This window comes from Nasonia vitripennis, chromosome 1 (assembly GCF_009193385.2).
Source record: "Nasonia vitripennis strain AsymCx chromosome 1, Nvit_psr_1.1, whole genome shotgun sequence".
Lineage (NCBI taxonomy): Eukaryota > Metazoa > Arthropoda > Insecta > Hymenoptera > Pteromalidae > Nasonia > Nasonia vitripennis.
The window spans coordinates 20933059-20955279 of NC_045757.1; the positions used below are offsets into that span (position 1 = coordinate 20933059).

Genomic DNA, 22221 nt, shown 5'->3' on the forward strand with positions numbered 1-22221 from the left:
GTAGAGGCGAAACTCGAAACTTGCATACCTATACGCGAGAAAGAAGAGCCGCTACTACAATTTCCAAGGTGTTATTCCGCGGTGAAATATTCCCGTTCAATGAAAACTATCGAGACCATAAATTTCCGCGCGGGCGTATTTCTTTCGAGCGCTCGCGAATTCGTTCGCCATGCTACTACTGCTCTCCCGGTAATCTCCTCTCGTTTTTGCTCTCGGCAGCCGCCGGCCGTCAAACTCCGCAGCTCCTTTCTCTCTCCCGGCGCGTTTTTCCGCGTCTGGCGCATCTACTTTCGCGCAAATCCCAGATTGAAATATTGAAACATAAATTCCTCCCCTAATCTCGCGTAAATCTCCGATCCTCGGCGGCTGCTTCTTGATCGATGCTGCTGCGCGGAAATGAATTTTGCGACGTTGCAAACGTCGCAGCCGCGTCGATACGAGGAATCTCGTTCGATGCGGCCAAGCTCTGAGTGCGCGGAAGAAACAAGCGAGTTGGATTGTTGTTGTCAGTGCCAGCCTGACCTCGAGTTCGAGGAACGGGCCGGCTAACCGTCCACGTTAGCGCGAGAGTGAGCATCGTTGGCGCGAGAGTGAGCCTCGACGGCGCGCGCGCTGATTGGTCCTCCGCATGTCGCGAGCCAATCAGTGGGCGCCGATGTGCGACTCGCTATCCGCGCGGACTGCCAGCCAATCAGGCGCGAGGAAGATGCGCGGGCCCGACGAGCGCGAGTGGAGAGTGAGCGCGAGAACGAGCGGGAAATCGGAGAGTTCTCTCACGACTGTCGACGGAGTACGTCGACGTGCGAGAGAGATACGTGGCCTCCTCTGTTGCGAGGAGAATCGGGAGAGTCTCCCGAGGTTGTGCGAGTGTGCGAGAGTGTGAGAGAGTCATAGGTGCAGCGCGTTGGCACGAGCAAGTGCCGACACCCGGACGAGCCAGCAACCATCCGCACGAGAGGAAGGAAGCTAGCCAGTCCGCCATCATTGTCCGGAGGACCAGAGCAACCAGCAGCCTTGGCGTGGGAGAGCCGAGGAAGCTAGCCGTCACCAGGTCCACGAGAGTCAGGGAGGCGCCGGCGGGAGCACCGACGGACGTCCACCAGGGAGAGGGCGAGTAAGAAAGTATTAGAGAGAGAGAGAGAGAGATCCGAGAGTGAGACGAGTGTGGTGCGGGCACACTAGAGAGAGAGAGAGAACTCGAGAGACCAGGGTGTTGGTGTACAGTGCGGGCGCACACCAAGACGTCTTCTGCGCGAGGCGTCTGGCCAGCGCACGCGAGAGAGAGAGAGAGAGAGAGAGAGAGAGAGAGAGAGAGAGAGAGAGAGAGAGAGAGAGAGAGAGAACAGTGCGAGGAGACGCGTGTGCGTGAGATAGAGACAGCGCAAGACCCTATAGCTGCGCGGCTGCAGCAGGTCGGGCTTGCCACAAGCGGGAGGCATAGCCCGCGCGCGCGCGAGAGAGAGAGAGAGAGTCAGCCGTCAGCGGACTGGACCTGGGCCTGTGGCCAGCCGTCTGCTGCACGAGCGTGGCTCGTGTTTAAGCGTCCCAGTGTAAGCCCTGCGTGGCTAAACTGTGCGCGGGAGGCACTACAGCCACCGTATTGTAGGGAAGGGCTGGGCGAAATACATGTGCAATAAAACTTAACCATTGTGTGTGATCATTTTCCCCTCTCCCTAGCGTTCTCCCAAACGTGATGATCGCGGTCAAATCCTACGTTTAGAAAAATCCTAGTGCATGCGAGGCTCTAGGTGTTGCGCACCTGTGTTGGGAGGCACAGCGTCGCAATTGGCATCCCTTGTGGGGATTCGCGATCATCGAAAGGGAGAGGTAAAGTGTTTTCGCGAGTGTTAGTGTAAAGTGCGCGGAGTGTGAGCGACGGAAAGATGCGCAGCGGGCCACGAGGCAAGCTGCTGACGTCTTTTCGTGTGGAGAGAGACGGCGAAGAGAGCTCAGCGATCAGTCGTCAGCTGTTGAAGTCGCACCATATTGTGCGATGAATCAGCTGACGAAACGGCCGTTCGTAGTGGGACTCGGAGTAGAGCCCAACGCTAAACGTGATAGCGTGGGAGGCTCTACCGTGTCCCCACGAGATGTGCTGCGACGCATGCGCTCTAGCGACAGCGAGTCAGCCAACGGCGACGACTGGCACACAGTTAGTCATAAGCGTCGTCGGCGGGGCTCGCGAGTAAAGCTTTTCGACGGAAGTCGGAAGCGAGAAGACTCCTCGATCTCGTTGTCGAGTGACAATGAGAGCCAAGAGAGATCTTCGAGTTTGTGCTCGAGTGAGAGAGACAGTGTGTATACTGTGATCCCGAGGTGCGAACGGCCAGGTTACTTGCGGTTGTCCGAAAGGACGATAGCAAGAACCGCGGCCTGCGCAACCTCCAGCACAGTCAGTGACGTGGCCGAGGGAGATGTGTTGCGAGGAGGCTCGGGCTCAAGCATAGACGTCAGCGTAGACAGCGGCTATGCGAGCCGAGTGAGTGTCGATCGCAGCGAGAGAGACGCTCGTGTGAGAGAGTTGGAAGAATGCGGACTCACTCTTGAGGATGCGAGAGCTCGAGTCTTTGAGGAGGAGCTTTCTGTAGCTTGGCGAGAAGCTTACGAGGAAGCCCTCCTGGAAGCTCGAGCGAAGCTGCGGGACGAGTTAGCCACGCTAGAGCATGAGCGGCGGCTGCAACGAGTCCGTGAGGAGGCGAGGGAGGCGGCGCGAGAGCAGGTACGGGTCGAGGCGATAGAACAGACGCGTAAAATGGAGGAAGAGCGAATAGGGCGAAAGCCATGTTTGCGAGCCCCAGTCAAAACGACTGATTCAGTTCGCCCAGCTACTCTAGACCAGCTGAGAGGCAGACCGTCTGTGTTCACGAGTGATATTGGTGACGCGGACAAAGAGTTGCTAGAGCCAGAGCGCGAAACGGTGCGACGCCGCGTCTCTTGGGGCAACTCTGGAGGTCGGCCGAGTATGCAACGGAGCTGTGTGAGCTCGGGTGAGGAGTCGGAGGAGGAGAGTGGACAAGGAGAGAAGAGTGCGGAAGAGGAGTCGGAGGAGGAGAGGGAGAGGAGAGAGAAAAGTGCGTCGAGAAAGAGACGGAGACAGAGAGGTTTGCTGAGCAGTGACAGCGAGCTCGAAGTTAACTCGAGCTGCGAGTTTAACTCAGCGAACCTGACGTCATCCGAACGCCGGAAAAGATCAGCCGACTCGCTCAGGGCTTTGGAGTTCCTGAAGCATTGGGAGCTCCAGTTCTCGGGCGAGAGTGATCACGAGGAGGCGGAGGAGTTCTTTGATCGACTGTGTGAGTGCAGAGTAGCGTTAGCGGTGCCAGACCGCGAGCTGCTAGCGGTGTTGCCGTGCATTTTCAAGTTGCAGGCAAGCCGCTGGTATCGGGCGAAGAGAAAGAGCCTGCGAACATGGGAGATGTTCTGCCGGGCCTTTCGTCGCCGATACATGGTTCCGTATTGTCGGGAGGATTTGGAGGAAGATCTGCGCAAGCGAACGCAGCACAGAGAAGAGAAGATCGCGGCGTATATCGCGAGTCTTCAGTATCTGGCTTCGCGCTTTCGCCGACCTCCATCCGAACGTGATTTGCTTCGTATCGCATATCAGAACCTCCTTCCGGAATACCGGAGAGCTATTGGCGAAAAATGCGTCAACAGCTGGGAAGAGTTGGAGAGGTACGGCCGACGCTGGGAGCGGCTAAAAGAGTTAGATAGCCATTACGCACCTCCGCTGCCAGCGGAGAAGATGCGCGTTCCCGGTGCGGCGTACAAGGAGGAAGGAGAGACCCAGAGAGCCGCTGCAGTCGAGAGGACAGAGCATGCAGGCCCTGGTGACGAGTTGCCTTCTATCGAGGTTGAGGAGAGGACGAGTGAGAGAAAGAGAGCTTCAATGAGGAGAAAGAGAGCTACCGTATGGCGCGGCCTGGTGCGTCCGACCGCTAATGCCGTGGCTCGAGGGGAGAGGCGAGGAGATGGTACGTGCTTCACCTGCTGTAAAGTGGGGCACCGGGCATTGAATTGCCCGGAGATGATCTGCTGGGCATGCCAACAAAAAGGACATTCACGAAGGGAATGTCCTGCGCGTAGGCAATTGCCACAGACATCATGACAACTTTGCAGACGAGTGAGCCACTCAGGTCTGTGTCTAGATTGCCGGAGAAAAATGGCAATGCTAGAAAGACGGAGAGCTGAGGAAGGAAATGAGAAGAGAGAGAAGTCAGCGGAGGTGGAGAGAAAAGGATGTGAGAGAGTAGTGCTAGAGAGATGTGCAGGGGAGAGAAGAGTGTTGGCCTGGGACCTAGTGAAAGGGTTAAGGCCAACTTCTTCGAGAGAGGAGTCAGCGAGAATAGAGAAGAGAGGAAGTGAGAGAGTGGAGCTGGAGAGATGCTGCGAAAAGAGGAAAGTTTGGACCCAGGACCCAGTAAAAAGTTTAAGGCCAACTTCTCCGAGAGAGGAAGCATTGTTAAGGGGAGGGGATTGCGACGTTGCAAACGTCGCAGCCGCGTCGATACGAGGAATCTCGTTCGATGCGGCCAAGCTCTGAGTGCGCGGAAGAAACAAGCGAGTTGGATTGTTGTTGTCAGTGCCAGCCTGACCTCGAGTTCGAGGAACGGGCCGGCTAACCGTCCACGTTAGCGCGAGAGTGAGCATCGTTGGCGCGAGAGTGAGCCTCGACGGCGCGCGCGCTGATTGGTCCTCCGCATGTCGCGAGCCAATCAGTGGGCGCCGATGTGCGACTCGCTATCCGCGCGGACTGCCAGCCAATCAGGCGCGAGGAAGATGCGCGGGCCCGACGAGCGCGAGTGGAGAGTGAGCGCGAGAACGAGCGGGAAATCGGAGAGTTCTCTCACGACTGTCGACGGAGTACGTCGACGTGCGAGAGAGATACGTGGCCTCCTCTGTTGCGAGGAGAATCGGGAGAGTCTCCCGAGGTTGTGCGAGTGTGCGAGAGTGTGAGAGAGTCATAGGTGCAGCGCGTTGGCACGAGCAAGTGCCGACACCCGGACGAGCCAGCAACCATCCGCACGAGAGGAAGGAAGCTAGCCAGTCCGCCATCATTGTCCGGAGGACCAGAGCAACCAGCAGCCTTGGCGTGGGAGAGCCGAGGAAGCTAGCCGTCACCAGGTCCACGAGAGTCAGGGAGGCGCCGGCGGGAGCACCGACGGACGTCCACCAGGGAGAGGGCGAGCAAGAAAGTATTAGAGAGAGAGAGAGAGAAAGAGATAGAGAGAGAGAGAGAGAGAGAGAGAGATCCGAGAGTGAGACGAGTGTGGTGCGGGCACACTAGAGAGAGAGAGAGAACTCGAGAGACCAGGGTGTTGGTGTACAGTGCGGGCGCACACCAAGACGTCTTCTGCGCGAGGCGTCTGGCCAGCGCACGCGAGAGAGAGAGAGAGAGAGAGAGAGAGAGAGAGAGAGAGAGAGAGAGAGAGAGAGAACAGTGCGAGGAGACGCGTGTGCGTGAGATAGAGACAGCGCAAGACCCTATAGCTGCGCGGCTGCAGCAGGTCGGGCTTGCCACAAGCGGGAGGCATAGCCCGCGCGCGCGCGAGAGAGAGAGAGAGAGTCAGCCGTCAGCGGACTGGACCTGGGCCTGTGGCCAGCCGTCTGCTGCACGAGCGTGGCTCGTGTTTAAGCGTCCCAGTGTAAGCCCTGCGTGGCTAAACTGTGCGCGGGAGGCACTACAGCCACCGTATTGTAGGGAAGGGCTGGGCGAAATACATGTGCAATAAAACTTAACCATTGTGTGTGATCATTTTCCCCTCTCCCTAGCGTTCTCCCAAACGTGATGATCGCGGTCAAATCCTACGTTTAGAAAAATCCTAGTGCATGCGAGGCTCTAGGTGTTGCGCACCTGTGTTGGGAGGCACAGCGTCGCAATTTCAACGAAACTTTGTAATTTAATGCTAACAAGCTTCGCTCGTGCGCGAGCAATCGGACGTGCGGGAACTTTTCCATTAATTGAATTCGAAATGGTTTTATCGAATGTTAAAAGTGGGTCGCGATAAGAAGATCGTAATGAAACTCGTTAATAGCGGCTTAACGAGTTTTCGGAGGACGGCGCGGCTTGTTATCGTTTCTTTTTCGGACGCGCGGGGGTGTGTAGAACAAGTAGCGTTACACGTGCGCGCGGCGGTCCGAGCATTTGACATTAATTCAAGCTTCGTACGGCGTCTAATAAACTGCCTGCGGCCCCTACGCTAGTCCGCGCGTCTCCCAGTCACGCCCGCGCGTATATATATCCGAGAGCTTGCGCGCGCGTTTAATAACGCGGGCACGTAGAGAGCTTTCGGCTGCACACAGTTAGTCCTTCTCTCTCTCTCTCTCTCTCTCTCTCTCTCTCTCTCTCTCTCTCTCTCACTCTCTCGCTCGCTCCCCAGCCGAAAACTTGCAAGGAGCAGGCGAGGAACAATTGCTCGCCATAGAAAACGACAAATCGTCTCCCTCCGCCCGACACATTATTTCTGCGCGTCTCCTCTTTCTTCCCCGGAATCTTCAATAATTTTTTTCGCGACCTCCTTCTCCCTTTACTTCCGCACTTGCCGTTCTCGCCGCGCAGTTTGTTATATATTCTTTCGGCGCGAGCGTTTAATTCACGGTCACGCGCGGAAAAGTAAAAATTTCTACGCCCATGGAAAAAAGATCATCGGCGATTAGCCATTCTTGACCAGTGCCGCGTCAAAGGCCCCCTTACCCTATATACCCCGGCAACTTTTCCCCTCGTCATCCTTCAGAACTCATTAGGCTGATGGCGTTGGCCATCCTCGGGTGTTATCTCACCTTTGCCGAGAGCTGCACCCCATCGAGAGAGCCAGGCCGGAAGCGGCGGCTCGGTTATTAGCTAATGGAAGCAAAATCCAGTCGCGGAGCGCAAAGCCAGCCGAGTTTCAGCGGGTATCGCGGTATTATAAGTCTCTCTCTTTCTCCCCCGGCGGCAGCTCACCTGCCCCAAGACGAAAGCTCGATCGACCTCGCGCGGAATATTTCGCCGTGTTCGTCGGACGGATGAATACTAGTCTGCGGTTCCACGATTCTCACGCGTAGATTTCGTTAAATAAACTCCAAGATATATAAGGTATATGAGCAGCGCGGGGATGTATTTATTTATTGAGTCATATACACTACGGTGTTTAAAGCGTGAAGCCCCCGCGCCGCGGCCAAAACTGCCGCGTCACTCGGCCGAATGGCTTTTATTGGAAATATCGTCATCATCCTTCCGTTTACTTTATAGAATATACACCCCGGGCGTAAACGCCGAGTCAGCTCTATTGTGCCGGGAGAGTCGGGCGAGCGTTTTTTTCTGATCGACTATTAGTCGAATAAACACGTATGCGTGTGCGGGGCGAAGGATACAGGCATTAACGATACCACAGAGTCGACGTAGGCGGTACACACACACGTGGGATTCCAAAACGCTTTGCATGAATTAGGCTGCCTCGAAATTGAATCACGAAACCGCCGACGTCTTGCGCTGGCTGTAGTTTTCGCCTAGCTGGAGCTCGTAGCTGGAGCAAGAGAGAGAGAGTAACGCAAGCCTGCAATCGTCGACTCGGATTCTGCCGACTGGCGTTCGCTCCCGAGACGACGAGGAGCGAGAGAGCGAGTCACCTGACCCCCTGCTGCATTACGCGCTCTTGGATTACCCGTGGCGCGGGAGAGAGCATTACGCACTTGCCGGGCTAGTAGCAACTCTCGTCTCGAGTAAGAGACGCGGGCGCGACACGCGATATCCATTGCGCGCGGCCAATATTTGGAAGTTCGAGCGCCCGCTCGGAAATCTGCCCTTACTTACCGCTTAATGCGCTTCATCGTTTACTCTGCGTAATCGCGCGTAATCCGGTTTACCAAATGCAGATTCATGTTCATTAACCGTCGCCGCGAGACGCGCGTAAGCTCCGCAATCGCAAATTCGAATGCGCGCGCGTTCGATGCAGATCCACTTAGAGCGCGTATACAGTATCGCGCTCTCTCCTCGGGGGATGCGACTGTGGCGGTTCTCGCTGAAAATTTATTTGAATAAATACCGCACCTTTCTGCTGTGCCCACTGCGAGCGCATGTAACAGGGCACTTTCACACTCGCGTGCTGGGATACTTTCGAAGACTACTCGTCGCCATCGGTGACACGGCCGTGAAAAACTCGGGTGACAATGAGTCGAGCACGGGGACGAAATTCGGCACTTGTTGGACGCGTCGAGTGCTAGGCGCAGCTTCGTTAGCGCGATTACTGCACCGATCCCGCTCCAACGCACGCTATCCGCGCGGATATAGCCCACAGTGTGAAATGAGCCTAAGACAAGAGAGATAGAGCGGCGCAGATCAGGCGCAAAAAGGTCCACGAGAAAATTGAGCTCGTTATAGCGTAGCCGCTCGCATCGTGAAAAAGAGAGGAGAGCGGGGAAATAAAAGGCCGCGCGGAGGAGAAAAAGCTCGGAAACAATGGGGTCCGGTGGCGAGCGCAGGCGTTCAGGTGAAGCCGATGCGACTTTTATGCGCTTGCGCGCGAGACAATGGGCCGGGAAAGGCCGCTGGGGCTGCTACTCTACATACGTCCCCATTAAAGCAGTAAGCTACACGCATTATAATTCGTCGCATCGCGGGCCCCTCGCGAGGCAAGCTTCCTGAAGTCCAGCACGTGGTGCAGCGCTGTAAGTCGCGCGTAAACACAAAAACACAATATCGCGGGGCTGAATAAGGCCAGGTATGTGCCGCCGCGCGCGTCTACGTATACGTGTCAGGCTGCCGCGCACACCCGGAGATAGTGAATATACGATAGCGCGCGGACTCCCCCCTGCTGAATGCGCGACGCCGCCGCTTCCTCGTGTATGTTTATGTTTACACGCGTGTAATTGATACAGGACTCGCTGCTGCTGCCGCTGCTTTGCTGCGGGACTGCGGGACTGCGGGAGGCTTTTTCTTCGATTTTTAGGCCTCGCTCTCTCGGCTGAAGTTTCGTTAAACGCGCGGTCACGAGTGCGAGCGTGAATCTGCCTTCGCGGCTTATTTATAATCGTTTGTTGCTGCACTCGTGCCCCTGGCTTTTTTCCGCTGCTTCTCGACCGCGGGCAAAGTTAATTAGCCGAGTAAAATTTTCGTGGGAGTCCACGAGCCGAGTTCCTGTGCACGACCACATGTGCCATTTTCGAAAGAGCGCGATCCCAGCGCGGAACTCGCTGCGCTGTTATTCTGTTTCCGCGTATGAGTTGAAATTACGAATGTTTACTGGAACAATGCGCGAGTCGCGAGTCCAAAACAATTACCATTGCTAAACCGCGTGTTGCGAGATCAATAATGTAACGGGACGTAAGTGGAGGTTGAAAAATAATTTGAAGCATAAAAAAGAGTACGCGCAGTATTATACAAATTACTCGCGCGCAATTTGGCTCGTTGTAAAGGACGTCTTTGTAAAAAGATTGCGCGCGTGAACTCAGCGTCGGAAGGGGGAGAGCTGCAGCAGCCATTAGAGGAATGTGCCAATACATGCAAATTCGGCCTAAGTATACCCATAGAGCCGAGCGATTTTTTTTGCGTGCCCACGTCTATACACGCTGCGCAGCAACGACTCTGTGCAGCGCGCTCTTATACATAATACATGTATGCGCCGACGAAGCTAAGCCCATATTTACCTAATTTATATGAACACGTACACAAACGCTCGCGCGCGGGAAAAATCAGCCCGTACGAAAAATGCGCATACGTACGCACGCGCTACATAATGCGCCACCTTCTCTCCGCCGCGGCTGCTGCTGCTGCTTCTTCTTCTTCGGAGCGAGTTCCGCTACTCGGAATAATAGCCCGGACTTTATACACACACGCGCGTGCGCTGCCGGACAGAGGGGCGATAAATTACGCGCCGCGCGCGAGGAATCCGCGAGCGGTAACGAACGCGCGCCAATGACATAAGCGCGGCGGCGCAGCAACAACGGCTGCAGCGAGAGCTTTTGTTCGCTGCGCCTGGGCGCGGGTAGGCAATACCCATGGGCTGCCGCAACCGCCGACGACGACGCTTTTCTTTCGCGCTGCGTGTGTATACGGACTTTTGCATTGTGTGCAAGCGTGCGCTCGGCGAGCAAACTTGTGTACATGGGTATGCAAGCGCGGCCTTGACTCTCGCCGCGCCGCTGTGTACGTGCACGCTGCAGTGCACCTTTCAGGATGTTTGCCTATGGGGTTTATTCTCTGTTTACCGCGGCCCGCTGCGGATTCGCACGCTTTTGACTTATCGCCGAGACTATTGTGTGTGTGTATATGTGTAGCACCGGCACACGCTGTGAAAATTGGATACCGCGGCCGTTGATGGAAACATGCAATTGCGCGGTTTAATTGAAAAATCAGCTTCGAAAATTAGATATTTCGCGTGCGCCCGCTTGAACTCAAAAGTAATTACTTCGCCTCGTGCCCAAGGCTGCCGCGATTTACAAAAATAAAAATTAACCGTTAACTAATTTTCTATCCGTTCCGGAGCTTTCCACTCCGGGTGTGCGTGCTGCGGCAAACAACAGTAAATCGCGAAAAGTCTCGAACCTATGACACTTCGTTTTTCGAGAGTCGTCGTCCCGTGCGGTGGTAAAAAATAACGGCTCCGGCGATCGATAACAAAGTTCGGAAAACATTCCAATCTAAAGTTAAGAGGATCTCCCGTCGGCGGCCGCCGAGTGGATCAGTAAATTCGCGACGCTCGACGCCGGGAGAGAGTGCGCGCCAACTTTGATAATGCCCGGCCGTAATACGATTCCCGAATAAGTCGCGTTTAATGATCATTCGACTAATCAGGCTTCGTCATAAGCCGCCACAGCGCCGGTGGCCGTAAAACCCCGCAGCCGTCGATGGAGAGAACACATCGAGAAGTCCTGCAGTGTCTGCGCGAATTTAGGTGTTTTGGGCGCTCCTCCTGGCTTTAGGACTCGCAATTTTCCAAAATGACCCCCGTCTCGTCTCGTCACGGAATTTCCTTCGGGGCGGAGGATGAATCCAACCGCGCGCGGCGTTTTCCAACAAAACTCGTCGAAAAATATTCGAATTCGCTTTTTGAAGCCACTACCATCATCGGCGTTCGCGCAAGACAAACACAGGTGTGTCGTCCCGCAGAGGTGCAGGAATCGCTCGATTCGGTGAGTGCACGGCGGTCTGCTATATGTGCGTCGCTGCAGCGCAGCATCGATCGCGGCTCCTAAACAAACGGAAGCTCGACTCGAGAGCCGCGAGGCTGCATACATCGGCGAGTTTCTCTCCATCCCGTTTGCGTAAATCAGAATTATTTGACGGACCTCGGCCTGCGCGCGACGAGTCGTCTCGCCGAGCGTGTTTCGAGTATCAACCGCGCGTGGGACGCGCAAGACGACGATTGAAAATGCTGTTTCGCCGGTAGCTTTGGCCGTATATTCGGTATAGCTGAGCTCGCGAAACGAGTGTATAATTTATACGCGCGATCGCCGAACTATGAGCAACTCTCCATACATTTATTAAAGCGTAAATCGCAGAGGAACAAATCTTTGCAATGCAAATGCCGCTGATTTACAGTCTAGCTCGGTTCCGCGCGTGTACGCTTTGAATGGGCCATCAAAGAAGCATTAAAGAGCACGGCAAACACTTTAACCTATGCCGGAGTAGAGCTGCAGCTCGCGCGTATGAGAGAGTCTACTACTACTAGCACTACTACTGCTGCCGCGAGTTTGGCTTTATATTTGAGTTTGTCGGTTCTTGTACTACGAGTTACTCTGCCGCACGCTGAGCAGCTTTGTTCTCGTTTTTCTTCCAGAGCGAGAGCTGCAGAGACATTCTGCCCACTTAGCTCTTCCGCCGCCGCTGCCGCCCCGCGTCTCTGGAAAATGTTCGCAAGCTCCGAATTTAATAATCCAAAGTGTGTCAACGTACACTACTTCGCGGGCAGCACTATCTCTCGGCTAACGGGCGCCCGGAGAAAGTCATTTGTGGATATAATCGCGTTTCGCCTAAAATCGCGGCCGCGAGAGCTTTCGGCCGACGAACTTGGCTCTCTCTTCTCGAAAAAGTAGTTCAGCAGCAAACTAAAAGCTCGGGGATTGCATTAGTCGCTCAAGGTTAAGACGCGCATTGCACGACAGCTGATGCTTCCCAGGCTAACATCCGAAGAAATTTTTCAAAATTCGGAGTACCGAAGCGTTTATGTAGAAACGATTGCAAACAAGATCTCGGTGCAGAACACAGGCTTCATTTCCGCACCACCGCGATTTATGTATCCGCTGCTGGGGCTAAATTCCGAAATGATTTCGGCCAATTTGTACGACTAGGCTTTTTTAGTGCACGCTCGCGCAGTCTTTTGATGGCCAATTTTTTGGCCGCATCGATCAGCCGAGGCGTATCTGTTTTTATAATTGCTCTCTCGATACGGTTTATGCCTCTGCAGTTCCGAGTCGGGCGTTATCGTTACACGCAGTACTGGAATTAATTTCACCAGCTGAGCTGCGCAATGACGTCGTAAAGTAAGCTTAACGATCCTTAATGGCGCAAAAACGCGTCGCGGTTTTTCAATATGCGCATGCGAGCTCTTTTTCCAGAACTAGTTAATATAGATGTCTGGCTATTTGCCAAGTCGGTACACTGGAAAATAAACGACGGCCCGATAATTTACGCGTATCAGCTCTCGTAAACAAACGCGCAAAGTGAGCCGCCACTTGCGTGTGTGCAGTTCATATGAAAGGACCCGGCACCCGGCGCGAAAAAAGACTGCATTCGAAGTTTACTACCGGCAAATTGACACTTGAATGATGGCTAAACAAGGTGAATCGCAGTTGAATCGTTTAATCAGCCAGCGGAGCTCTGAAACGCGCCGGCTGAAAGGAAGCCATATAAGCGCGCGCGCACAATGCCGCGGAGATAGGGCGGAGAGGCGCATAAAATAAAGGGACGAGCCTCTCTCGCGCGAGACATAAAAATATATCTGATGTTCGCGGTCTGAATGCGGCTCTCTCGCTTCTCGGTACGTTCATCTACATGCACACGCAGACGCAGCAGAGCCGAAACATCCTCTCTCGCGCGCAGCCGGGGTCGAAACAATGATTGAAACGTCAGCGCGGAGATTACATTTAATTAGGCGTCAAGTCGTTAACCGCGCGCGCGCGCGTCTCGCGAGCCGTCGGCAATATCTCTTTCTCTCTTCCCCTCGCTCCCTCTCGCGCGCGTCGAAAGCCGATCCCTGACGCGCGCATCACCACATGCCTCTCGTGCAGCTTCTTTTGACTTTTTTCACAGTCGTCGTCCATACTCGCGATCCTCGGACGCGTCCGACAGCTTTAGACTCGGCTTAAAGCGCGCGAGCCTTGAATTTGTATGGGGAAATATAGTAATCTCTCGGCAAGTCTCGGCTGTCTCCTTTGACTAGCAAATTGCGCGCATTGTTTTGCAATCCTGTGTTATTGTCCATAGGCGCGATGATGTTGGTTTTCCGCGACTCGCGATTATTCCACTACTCGGAAGCTGCTCGATCGGCCGATTTGATTTATCTGACGGTTGTGCAGGATACGCTGTACCCAGCATCAAAACAGCACCGATAGCATCGACGTATAGCCGTGTGTAGCAGTAGAAAAGAAATCGATGGATAATCTCTAAAACAAAGATACGCGAAAGAGAGGCGAACGAGGCGCAGTATACACAATAGGCACATGTAGTTATTCTCGATTGGACTGCTGCGGAGGGACGCCAGCCGCTCTCGATCGCCGACCTCGTTAGGACCGCGCGTATACAGAGTCATGCGATCGCAATCGGCAAATGAGATCGCTCGGTCGTAACTAGTTGGCACCTTCGCTAGTATTTTCCCCGAGCCGATTCAATCTCGGCTGCGCATCGGCCCATTTAAGACGGTTATTGTTGCGCAATCGAGGATACACATAAGACGGGGGGAGAGCGAAGTAATAGAGAGAGATGATTACCTGCTACGGTGAGTGTGGCGTTGCGGCTCGTCGCGCTGCCGGCCTGGTTCTTGGCGACGCACCAGTAGACGCCTCCGTCCTGCTCCTTCTTGCCGTGGATGACTCTGAGGAAGAAGAGCGAGCCCGTGGGCAGGAGGACTCGGTGCGAGTCCGAGGGCGAGGTCTGCACAAGCTCGCCGTCCTTGTACCACTCGATCTCCGGCTTGGGCTTGCCCTCGGCCTTGCAGTTCAGCGTGACCGGCTCGTGCTTCGCCACCGTGATGTCCGAGGGGTGCTCCGTGATCCGCGGCGATCTGTATTGTCCTGGAACACGCGGAAAGGATCTCTCTTAGTATATGCAACGTCCTTATGTGCAAAAATGCCGGACGAGGTCTGGTATATAATATAATCCGCCGTGACAGGCTGTTTTTAGCAGCGGCGGCATTCCGCGCACGTCAATCGAGCGTCGCCAGTCGATGAATTTCGCATGCGGGAATTCCGTGCGAACGCGCAGCGCTAATGCTCGCGGTTCATGCAATCGGCCGCGCGGGCATACGGAGCTTCTTTCTCTCTCCGCCGCCGCCGGCCGGGCGTCCCAATCAAAACTTGGCAGACACGGAACGCGCGCGCGCAAACGCACACTCGCGCACGCGGCCAATTACGAAACATTTATTGCCCTCCCCCTCGTCCGAACGGCGCACGAAACTCGGGGCTTGATGCACGTCACGAGATCTGCGATTGGAAGTTCACGTGTCTTTCGCGCGGCCGCGGGGCTTGTAACAAGATTCCTTAATGACCGCTCGCCGACGCCGCGATTATTCGTCGCCTTCCTTCTGATTCCTTCAAATGCGACATCAATCCACGTCGGAGCTGCTGCGCGTATTGACTTTTCCAATCGCTCGGAAAAAATCAGGAGCGTCGCAGCTGCAGCTCTAATATAGACATTAATCAGGCCTGGCCAGCGGGAATAAATCGTGGGGTTAATCATGATCGATTCGCGTGATAAGATATCCATACGCAGCCAGCCGCACAGAGAGCTGCTGATGGAGTGAGCGACTATGATGCGAAGGCACGCGGCGTATGTAACTGTCTAGGCGATCGAAGCGCGTGTGCTGCTGCTGTCTGTGGTATTTGCAGCTGGTCAGGGAATGTATTTTTCATAGACCGCCGCGCTCGCTGCCGCACGGGCAATTTGCATCGACGCCGCGCCGATAAAGCCGCTAATAAAGTTGCGTTTCCTCCCTATTTTTCTCTCTCGCCGCCGTCGCGCAAATGGAAGAGCGCACGATAGCCACTTTTCGACGATCGCGCTGGCCCGATTGACCGACTAGACGCAGTTGTCTTTTCGGGCGAAATTTTTCTCGAGCATAACTCATCTCGCAGGCGCGCGCGCGCGCGCACGAGGGTACGAATTAAATTTTTATGAATGCTAATTCCGAAAAAAAGGCTACAGAGCCGTGAGGCCCGCCGAAAAAGGAAAGGAAAGATCGAAGACGAACGTCGCGAAAGTTGCAGTAGCAGTCGGCCCCCTCTCGGCTCCAGCTCCAGCTCGGCTAAAATATGCCGCCGCCCTTTTTAAATAAAAACGGACTCTAGCGAGCGCAGGCTCGCAGGCCATGTTTTATGCATAACGCTGAATAAAATATGATTACAGAGTCCCTTTGATTCGACGCGTCTAACGCGGGCTTTTAAACGCGATATGAGAGACGGAGAAAAAGAAGCGCGAGATAACGCTTATGCCCCGGCACTTGCTCTTCTGCTGCGCGCGCTGCAGAGCAAACGTTATCGCGATATACCGGGGGATTCTAAACCTTTCAATGCGCGAGCGGAGAGAGACGCGGTAGTCTGCGCGGGGCGTTAATGTATATTTTTTTCCGCGACGCAAGAGAGAGAGAGAGAGAGAGAGAGAGAGAGAGAGAGAGAGAGAGGGAAAAAGTGAGAGGCAGAGACGAAAAACGAAGCTGCAACTGCGACGCGTCGCGGGCGTTGAATGAACTCTCTCTCTCTCTCTGACGTAGCGCGGCACTGAAAAGTACGTCGATCCCGCACACGCGTGTGTGGGTGTACATGCACCCACTGTGCTTTATTTTTAATTGTGACGCGCGTCTCGCTTCGATCCGCTCTAAAAACCGACTGGAAGCCGGCTTTTACTCAAGCTTTTTGGAGCGTCTGCGCGGCCAAAGGAGGCGAGGGTGTTACAAGCTGCTTTCGCTTGATTCGAATCGTCGACTGACGTGAGAAGCGGAATGAAGGCGCCCGCATGAATATTCATCTCTCGAGCGATGGCGGCAATTCCTTCGATGAGATGCCCTCTCAACTAGACCGCCGAGATAAGACGCCTCCATTCACGCAGTTTTCCACTGCATCAAGAGGGAGAACAGCAGAGAGCGTTTAACGATCGGTACGCACGAAAGCGAAGAATCGAGGCGCATCGTTAAGCCGCAGAGGAGAGCGTCGATATAGAGACATTAGGCGCAGCATCGTGTATATATGACGGAACAGGAGCAGGATCACGAGCTCCGCCCCGGTGCGTGTGAAGCGCGAGATGAGTACGAGGGGCGTTGATGAGAAAATAATTAAGGCGAGCCGCTGATGCCCGGCTCGTTACTCTTTATTTTCGGGCCGGGCGCGCGTTCGATTCGTCGAGACTTCCGCTATTTGTATTAATTTCGTGGGGCCGATGCGTGATCGGCGGATATTTAATTTCGGCCGAGAGAGCCGACGTCACGTGCCGGTCGGATCAATCAAAAATACTTTTCGGGATTCTCCGCGACTGCAGTCCTATTACGGGCGATTTTCCGCTTGATTAGGGGAGCCGACGACGACGTGAGCAGGGGGCCTTGAAAGTTATTGCCTCCTCTTGTTATTACGATGCCGCGCTCCAATTTTTCGATCATCTCACGCGGCAAGGAATTGGATTGTAAAATCCGTCGAATCGTGGAGCGAGTAAAGTAGAGGGATTTTGTTTAAACTTTGAAGCGAGGAAAGGCGCGCTGCACCGATCGAACGGAATTTTACGCACCGGAGCTCTTTCATCCAGCACGAGAGAAGCTCGCGGCAGCTGCGGGAAAAGAAGAATAAGAAGCGGAGGAAAGAGCTGCTTGCCATTCACGACTGATTGAAAAATACAACGAGGCAGACGTGTCAGCAGCAGCAGCAGCCTCGGCTACGCTGTATACAGTATGGGTGCGGGCGAGGAATTACGACGAGCGCGTGTGCGCGAATTCGAGAAACTCGATATAGCAGCGCGAAACTTTGGACATCGGATACATAAAGTCGTATAAGTGAATCCGGCCTCTTATGTGCCAGCGAGACTGCATCGCGCCGATCAAATTCGAATACGGCGCGCCGCAGCGGGTTTGCCCGCAGTTTACTTTAAGGAAATCGTCCCCCAAAGTTGCAGTCACGCGCGCGAGCGCAAAGTGCGAGCGCTCGGCTATTCTTGTGCTCGAGTTTAGCCTCGCGGTCTGTCTGCAGCGGCGTCGATATTCGATCCCCGCGGGCCGCAACTAGTTCTCGAGCGGAGGGAGGAAGGTGTAGCAGCGGCGCTCTCTCTCTCTCTCTCTCTCTCTCTCTCTCTCTCTCTCTCTCTCTCTCTCTCTTAGTCGAGAGCCATAGGGAGTTGCAGCGGAGTAGCGGCGAAGCTATGCCAACTATCTTGCCATCGCTGCTGGGATTATTGAAATATTTGCGGAATCCGTAGGTATAGTTGTTCCGATACCGCGGCGGCCGGCGGCGTTCCAGCCATCCTGAATGTCGACGCGCTCCATATCTCTCCCCTGCATACAGCACTGCTATGGCTTTGCAACCCCATGGAGAGGCTGCTCACTGATGGGCAAAAAAGCCAGCTTGATACGAGTAAGATTTTCGCCTTCCTGTCGGTTCGTGTACCGGCGAAAATACTTAAGAAATCGCGGCGAAATTCGCAACCCTCCCGACGTCGAGGGGGTGCGATCGTCGCAGATTTTTATCTGCTCTCCGCGCTGCGTAGAGACACATAACGGCCCGCTCCTCCGCCGGAATAATCAAGTTTTTACGAGGGCACTTTGGAAAAATTTGCGAGCTCGAAAATTCGCATCGTATTGCCGCGACAGTTGTCGAAAGCCCGCTTTTTTCCCTCGGCTCTAGCTCATCCTTTCTCGCGGCGTTACGAGGCGAATAAGATGGACAGTGAAAACGACGGGGACGCTGCGCGGCAGTTTTATTTTCAGCCATCTCGCGGCACATCCGTCCGGCGAGACGTCTCGGCGCATTTAAAGTGCACTTTATTTTCAAGGGAAATATGCCCATAGAATATGACCTTCCCCCACTATGACGGCGAAGCTCGTCAGGTGCAAACGGCTGCGACAATGAAACTCGGCTAATCGTAAAATACAGGCGGCAGACTACTTTTCGCGCGCGGCGGAATTACTGGAGAACACAACTCGTATGTTTTGCCATTGCTGCGAATCTCTCGAGATACGAGGAGCTCGCGGACCTCGCTAAATTACGCACTTTAACGCTGCAAATTTTGTTTTACGGCTTGTAATAATTTAACGCCCCGGAGAAGCTAGAGCCGCTGCGCGGTAATAATTGCTGAAAAGCATAAAAAGTCAGAAGTCCTGACGTCGAATGCTACTCGCATTCTTGCGCACTTTTAGGACGTTAATGCGCGCCTGGGCCCTCTCGCGACTTTTACGAGCGGCTCGTAAAGTTTTTAGCAATGAGTTTAAAGCGACATGATACCGTGTTTTCCAATTTGTTAAACTTTCCAGCAGGCTCCTCGTATAACTGTTATATGCACATCGGAGACCGGTTATTCCGGCGTGAATAAACGATTTTACAGCCTGCTTTGGTCTTTGTAAATAACGCCCTGTACAAATTGTTTTCCCTCTCGTAGACCCGCGGAATCTATCGCGCGCGATAAGAAGGATAAAATACGATTATCTACTCGGCTGCAGACGCGGGATAGGGAAACGTACGTCATTTCCGTAATACAGTATGAGCGTCGTTTCCATTAATGAAGTAGTTTTTCACGTTTCCACGCGCGTGTTTCATCCCACTTAATGAAGTGGTTCTCTTCGTTTATTACGTCGCTTATATCCGCGAAACTTTACGGACGGCCCCGCGATGCGAGAAAAATATGCCCCAAAAAATATAACGAGCGCGTAATTATACGTCTCTCTCGGCGGCGATCTCGAGGCGCGCGAAACTTTTATCCCGGCGGCAACGGTTTCCCAACGCGGGATTAGCATAAATCCAGTCGCCGAGGCCAAAAAGAGCGACGTTTCTGAAAAAAGGAGAGAAAAATAAAGGAATCGAATTCGCGCGAGCGCGGCGCCAGACTGATCGGGCGTAAATCAGGCGACGCGGCGGCTGCGCGACAGGTTTAAATCAAACCGGGGCGCAAAGTTTCTCGCGCGACCGGCAGCGGCTCACGCGTCTATGCGTAACTTATGGGCCAACCAATTATCGTTACCGACGATTTATTTGCAAAAGCCGTACACATGCTGTCTCTCGCTTTCTGGTATAACTTACGGCCAATGGGCTGGAAAGGCTGCGGACTGGACGCAGGAGGTAGCAGCCGCTTTCTGCGCGAACTCGAGAGTGGGAGCGAGAGGTAGGTTCTGCTTTTCGTCGACGGACTCTGGCTTTTTACGCAACCCGGCTATCTCCGTATTCGACTTGTCGCGCGTTGCACACGAGCGCCTGCAAGTGTGACTTTTGGCGTGATTATGAGCATTAAAAATTGATTAACGATGCGATACCAATAATTTGTAGAAAGCAACATTTATGAGGCTTATTGAGAAAGTCATTCATGACTCAATTAGCTCCGACTAGTCGCGCCGAGGCTTTTTTCCGCAGCGCACCGGGAATCGATAAGGATAACTCTCGGTAAATATGCGTCGCGGACTTTTCATCGGCAGTATATTACACGCGGATAACCGCGGCGCTCTCTCTCTCTCTCTCTCTCTCTCTCCCTCTCTCTCTCTCTCTCTAGCCGCGCTGAACAATGATAAATCGTCGAATAAATCCGCGGTAAATAAACATATTAATCCTTGTCGTGGCGCTCGCGGTAATCATATATTTGTCAGTCACAATAATTCCGTCGCTCCACATCGTGAAACTCCCGCGCGATTTATATTGCACGCTCGGCGCCCCTTATCGAATCGTCATAATCGAGCGCGCAATTTTATATCAATTAAGCCTCGAGCGCGAAAAAAGAGCCGCGCGAGTATACGCTCTCGCACACGCACGCCGAGCGTACGGGAATATTAATGCCACGGGAGGTTTCGCCGTCGCACTTGATGCTTTACGGGTTACATCTCTCGGGGTCCGAGATAATTGAACTCGTTAACCGCCTCGAATAAATCAAGCCGGCTCGCTCTCTATCTCTCGCTCTCGATGGATGTGCCGCAGCAGCAGCAGCAGAAGCGAGAAACTTTCATTCCTCCCCTGGCGACGCTCTAGTCCGGGGAGCCGAGTTAATTTTTTTTTTCACCTCGTGGCCCTCGCCCACCTTCTAGGGGCTTGCGGTCCTCCTGTTTTTTTACCGGAAATCGTTGAGCCTCGCAAAAAGGCTTGCGGCTCTCGGAGAGGGAGAGCCTTTTTCGTTTACTTCTTCAGCTTGGTGTGTACGCGGTGAATTAAAGGGAGTTTAATTAAATTAGAACCGGCCATGGCTAATTTCGCTTTTTTACGCTAACCGACGCGTCGTCGAAAATATCTCGACGCCGCGCGACAAAATCAACGAGTCGCCGGCTTTAATGGCGCTTAGCCTAAAACAAGTAATACCTCATAAAATTTGACGACGCAATCGAAGTTGGCTCTCGCGAGCGAGCGAGCGCGACTTTCATTGTAGAGCCAATTTCCGGGCAATGAAAACGCGCGGGGGATAGCTGTATATAGAGGGAGAGAGAGCGAGAGGAACATTGCAGCTGCAGCCAGCGATCGCGGCGGCGGCGGCGGGATATAAAAGAAGAAGAGGACTGTATAGAGCCGCTGGCCGAGGAGAAGAAAAGCGGCTGCCGGTTTTCAATGAGATAAGTTTGGAGGGAGAGTGAGTCGTCGCTCGTCGCTGTTTCTGCCAGCAAAGGATCGTCTCCGGGCTTCGAGAGGGCGAGAGTGAGAGGAAGAGAGACGGAGCCGGCGCGTGCAGAGGACTTTGCTTTCCATCGAGTTTTCCGACAATTAACTCGCCCGCGAGGCCCTGCTCCGGCAGAAGAGAGAAAGGGAGCGAGCTCGAGCTGCGGCCGTTCCGATCGAGAAACAAAATCCACGGAAGATTGTGGGTTTAAGGAACTAGCTAGCAACTTCAAAAGCGATACCCGTTGTTCCCGCTCGCGCGCTCTGCCCCGCGATAACGACAACGGCGAGGAGCTCCGCGAACCTATACTTTTCCTCTCCATTCTGCGCTCTTTCTTTTCCTCTCCGACTTTCTTACTTTCTTTCCTTCGCTCGTCCTCTCGCGCGCCCCTATAACTATACATACACATACAGTTTGCCGGCGCGGCTTCGCGGGCTTTTCTTTGCGGGCTGCGGATCCTCTCCTTTGACTCGGCGCAAATGAATTTAGCGAGTTCGAAAAAAGGAAGTTTCCTTTCTCCCGCGGCAATTTCCTCGGAAAAATATTTCAGCGACAAAAGAGGCGAGCCTTACGTTCGGGAATAAGACTGTTGAGAGAGTTCTCTCCTCGTCTGCACACACGAGGAGTCGATACATCGAGTGTAGCCGCGATCACGCCAGTCGGGTTCTGAGAGCGGCTGATAAAGCTAAAAACAAGGCGAGCGCGAAGCCGAGCGCGGAGAAAAAGAAGTAAAGAGCCAGCGGCAGCTCTCGGGAAGAGCGTATCGTGTCTCGGAACACTAAGTCTCACTGCAGTGTGGAGGATAACAAGTTCATAGAGCAGCAGACACCGCGGTGAAACGTCTCAATCGCGCGCGGGGGCCAACTGCACGGTAACAACTGCTCTCTCTCTCTCTCTCTCTCTCTCTCTCTCTCTCTCTCTCTCTCTCTCTCTCTCTCTCTCCTTGCATAATAGAGCAATAGAATATTTGCCAAGTCGTGCAGCGCAGGGCGATTCGCGTGCAGCCGAAAACTTCGCAGCGCTATCCGCCCTCGTGAATCTCGACCGCTTTCACTCCTTTTTCTCTCTCCAAAGCCTGCAGATACATCCGCGCGACCGGAGCGTCGAAATTGCCGGCGACAGTCGTTTATATCGAGCGAGCGAGAGAGACGGAGGCGTTTGGGCGCGCGAGTTTGACGCGCCGCCGGAGGAACCAGTTCCTCGCACGCAAAAAGTCTCACTTCTCGCTGCTCTGCTCCCCGTTCGGCACGGCCGACGCGAGAGCCGAGAGGTCC

General features: G+C 54.1%; 1 protein-coding gene across 1 annotated transcript in view; it reads right to left on the bottom strand.

Annotated features, from left to right (window-relative positions):
* Positions 1–22221, bottom strand: part of LOC100116545 (roundabout homolog 2) — a 297500-nt gene that overhangs the window by 144616 nt on the left and 130663 nt on the right. Inside the window, exon 2 of the mRNA XM_003427805.5 lies at positions 13903–14205. Coding sequence (XP_003427853.1) covers positions 13903–14205 — 303 coding nt within the window. The remainder of the gene's footprint in view (positions 1–13902; positions 14206–22221) is intronic.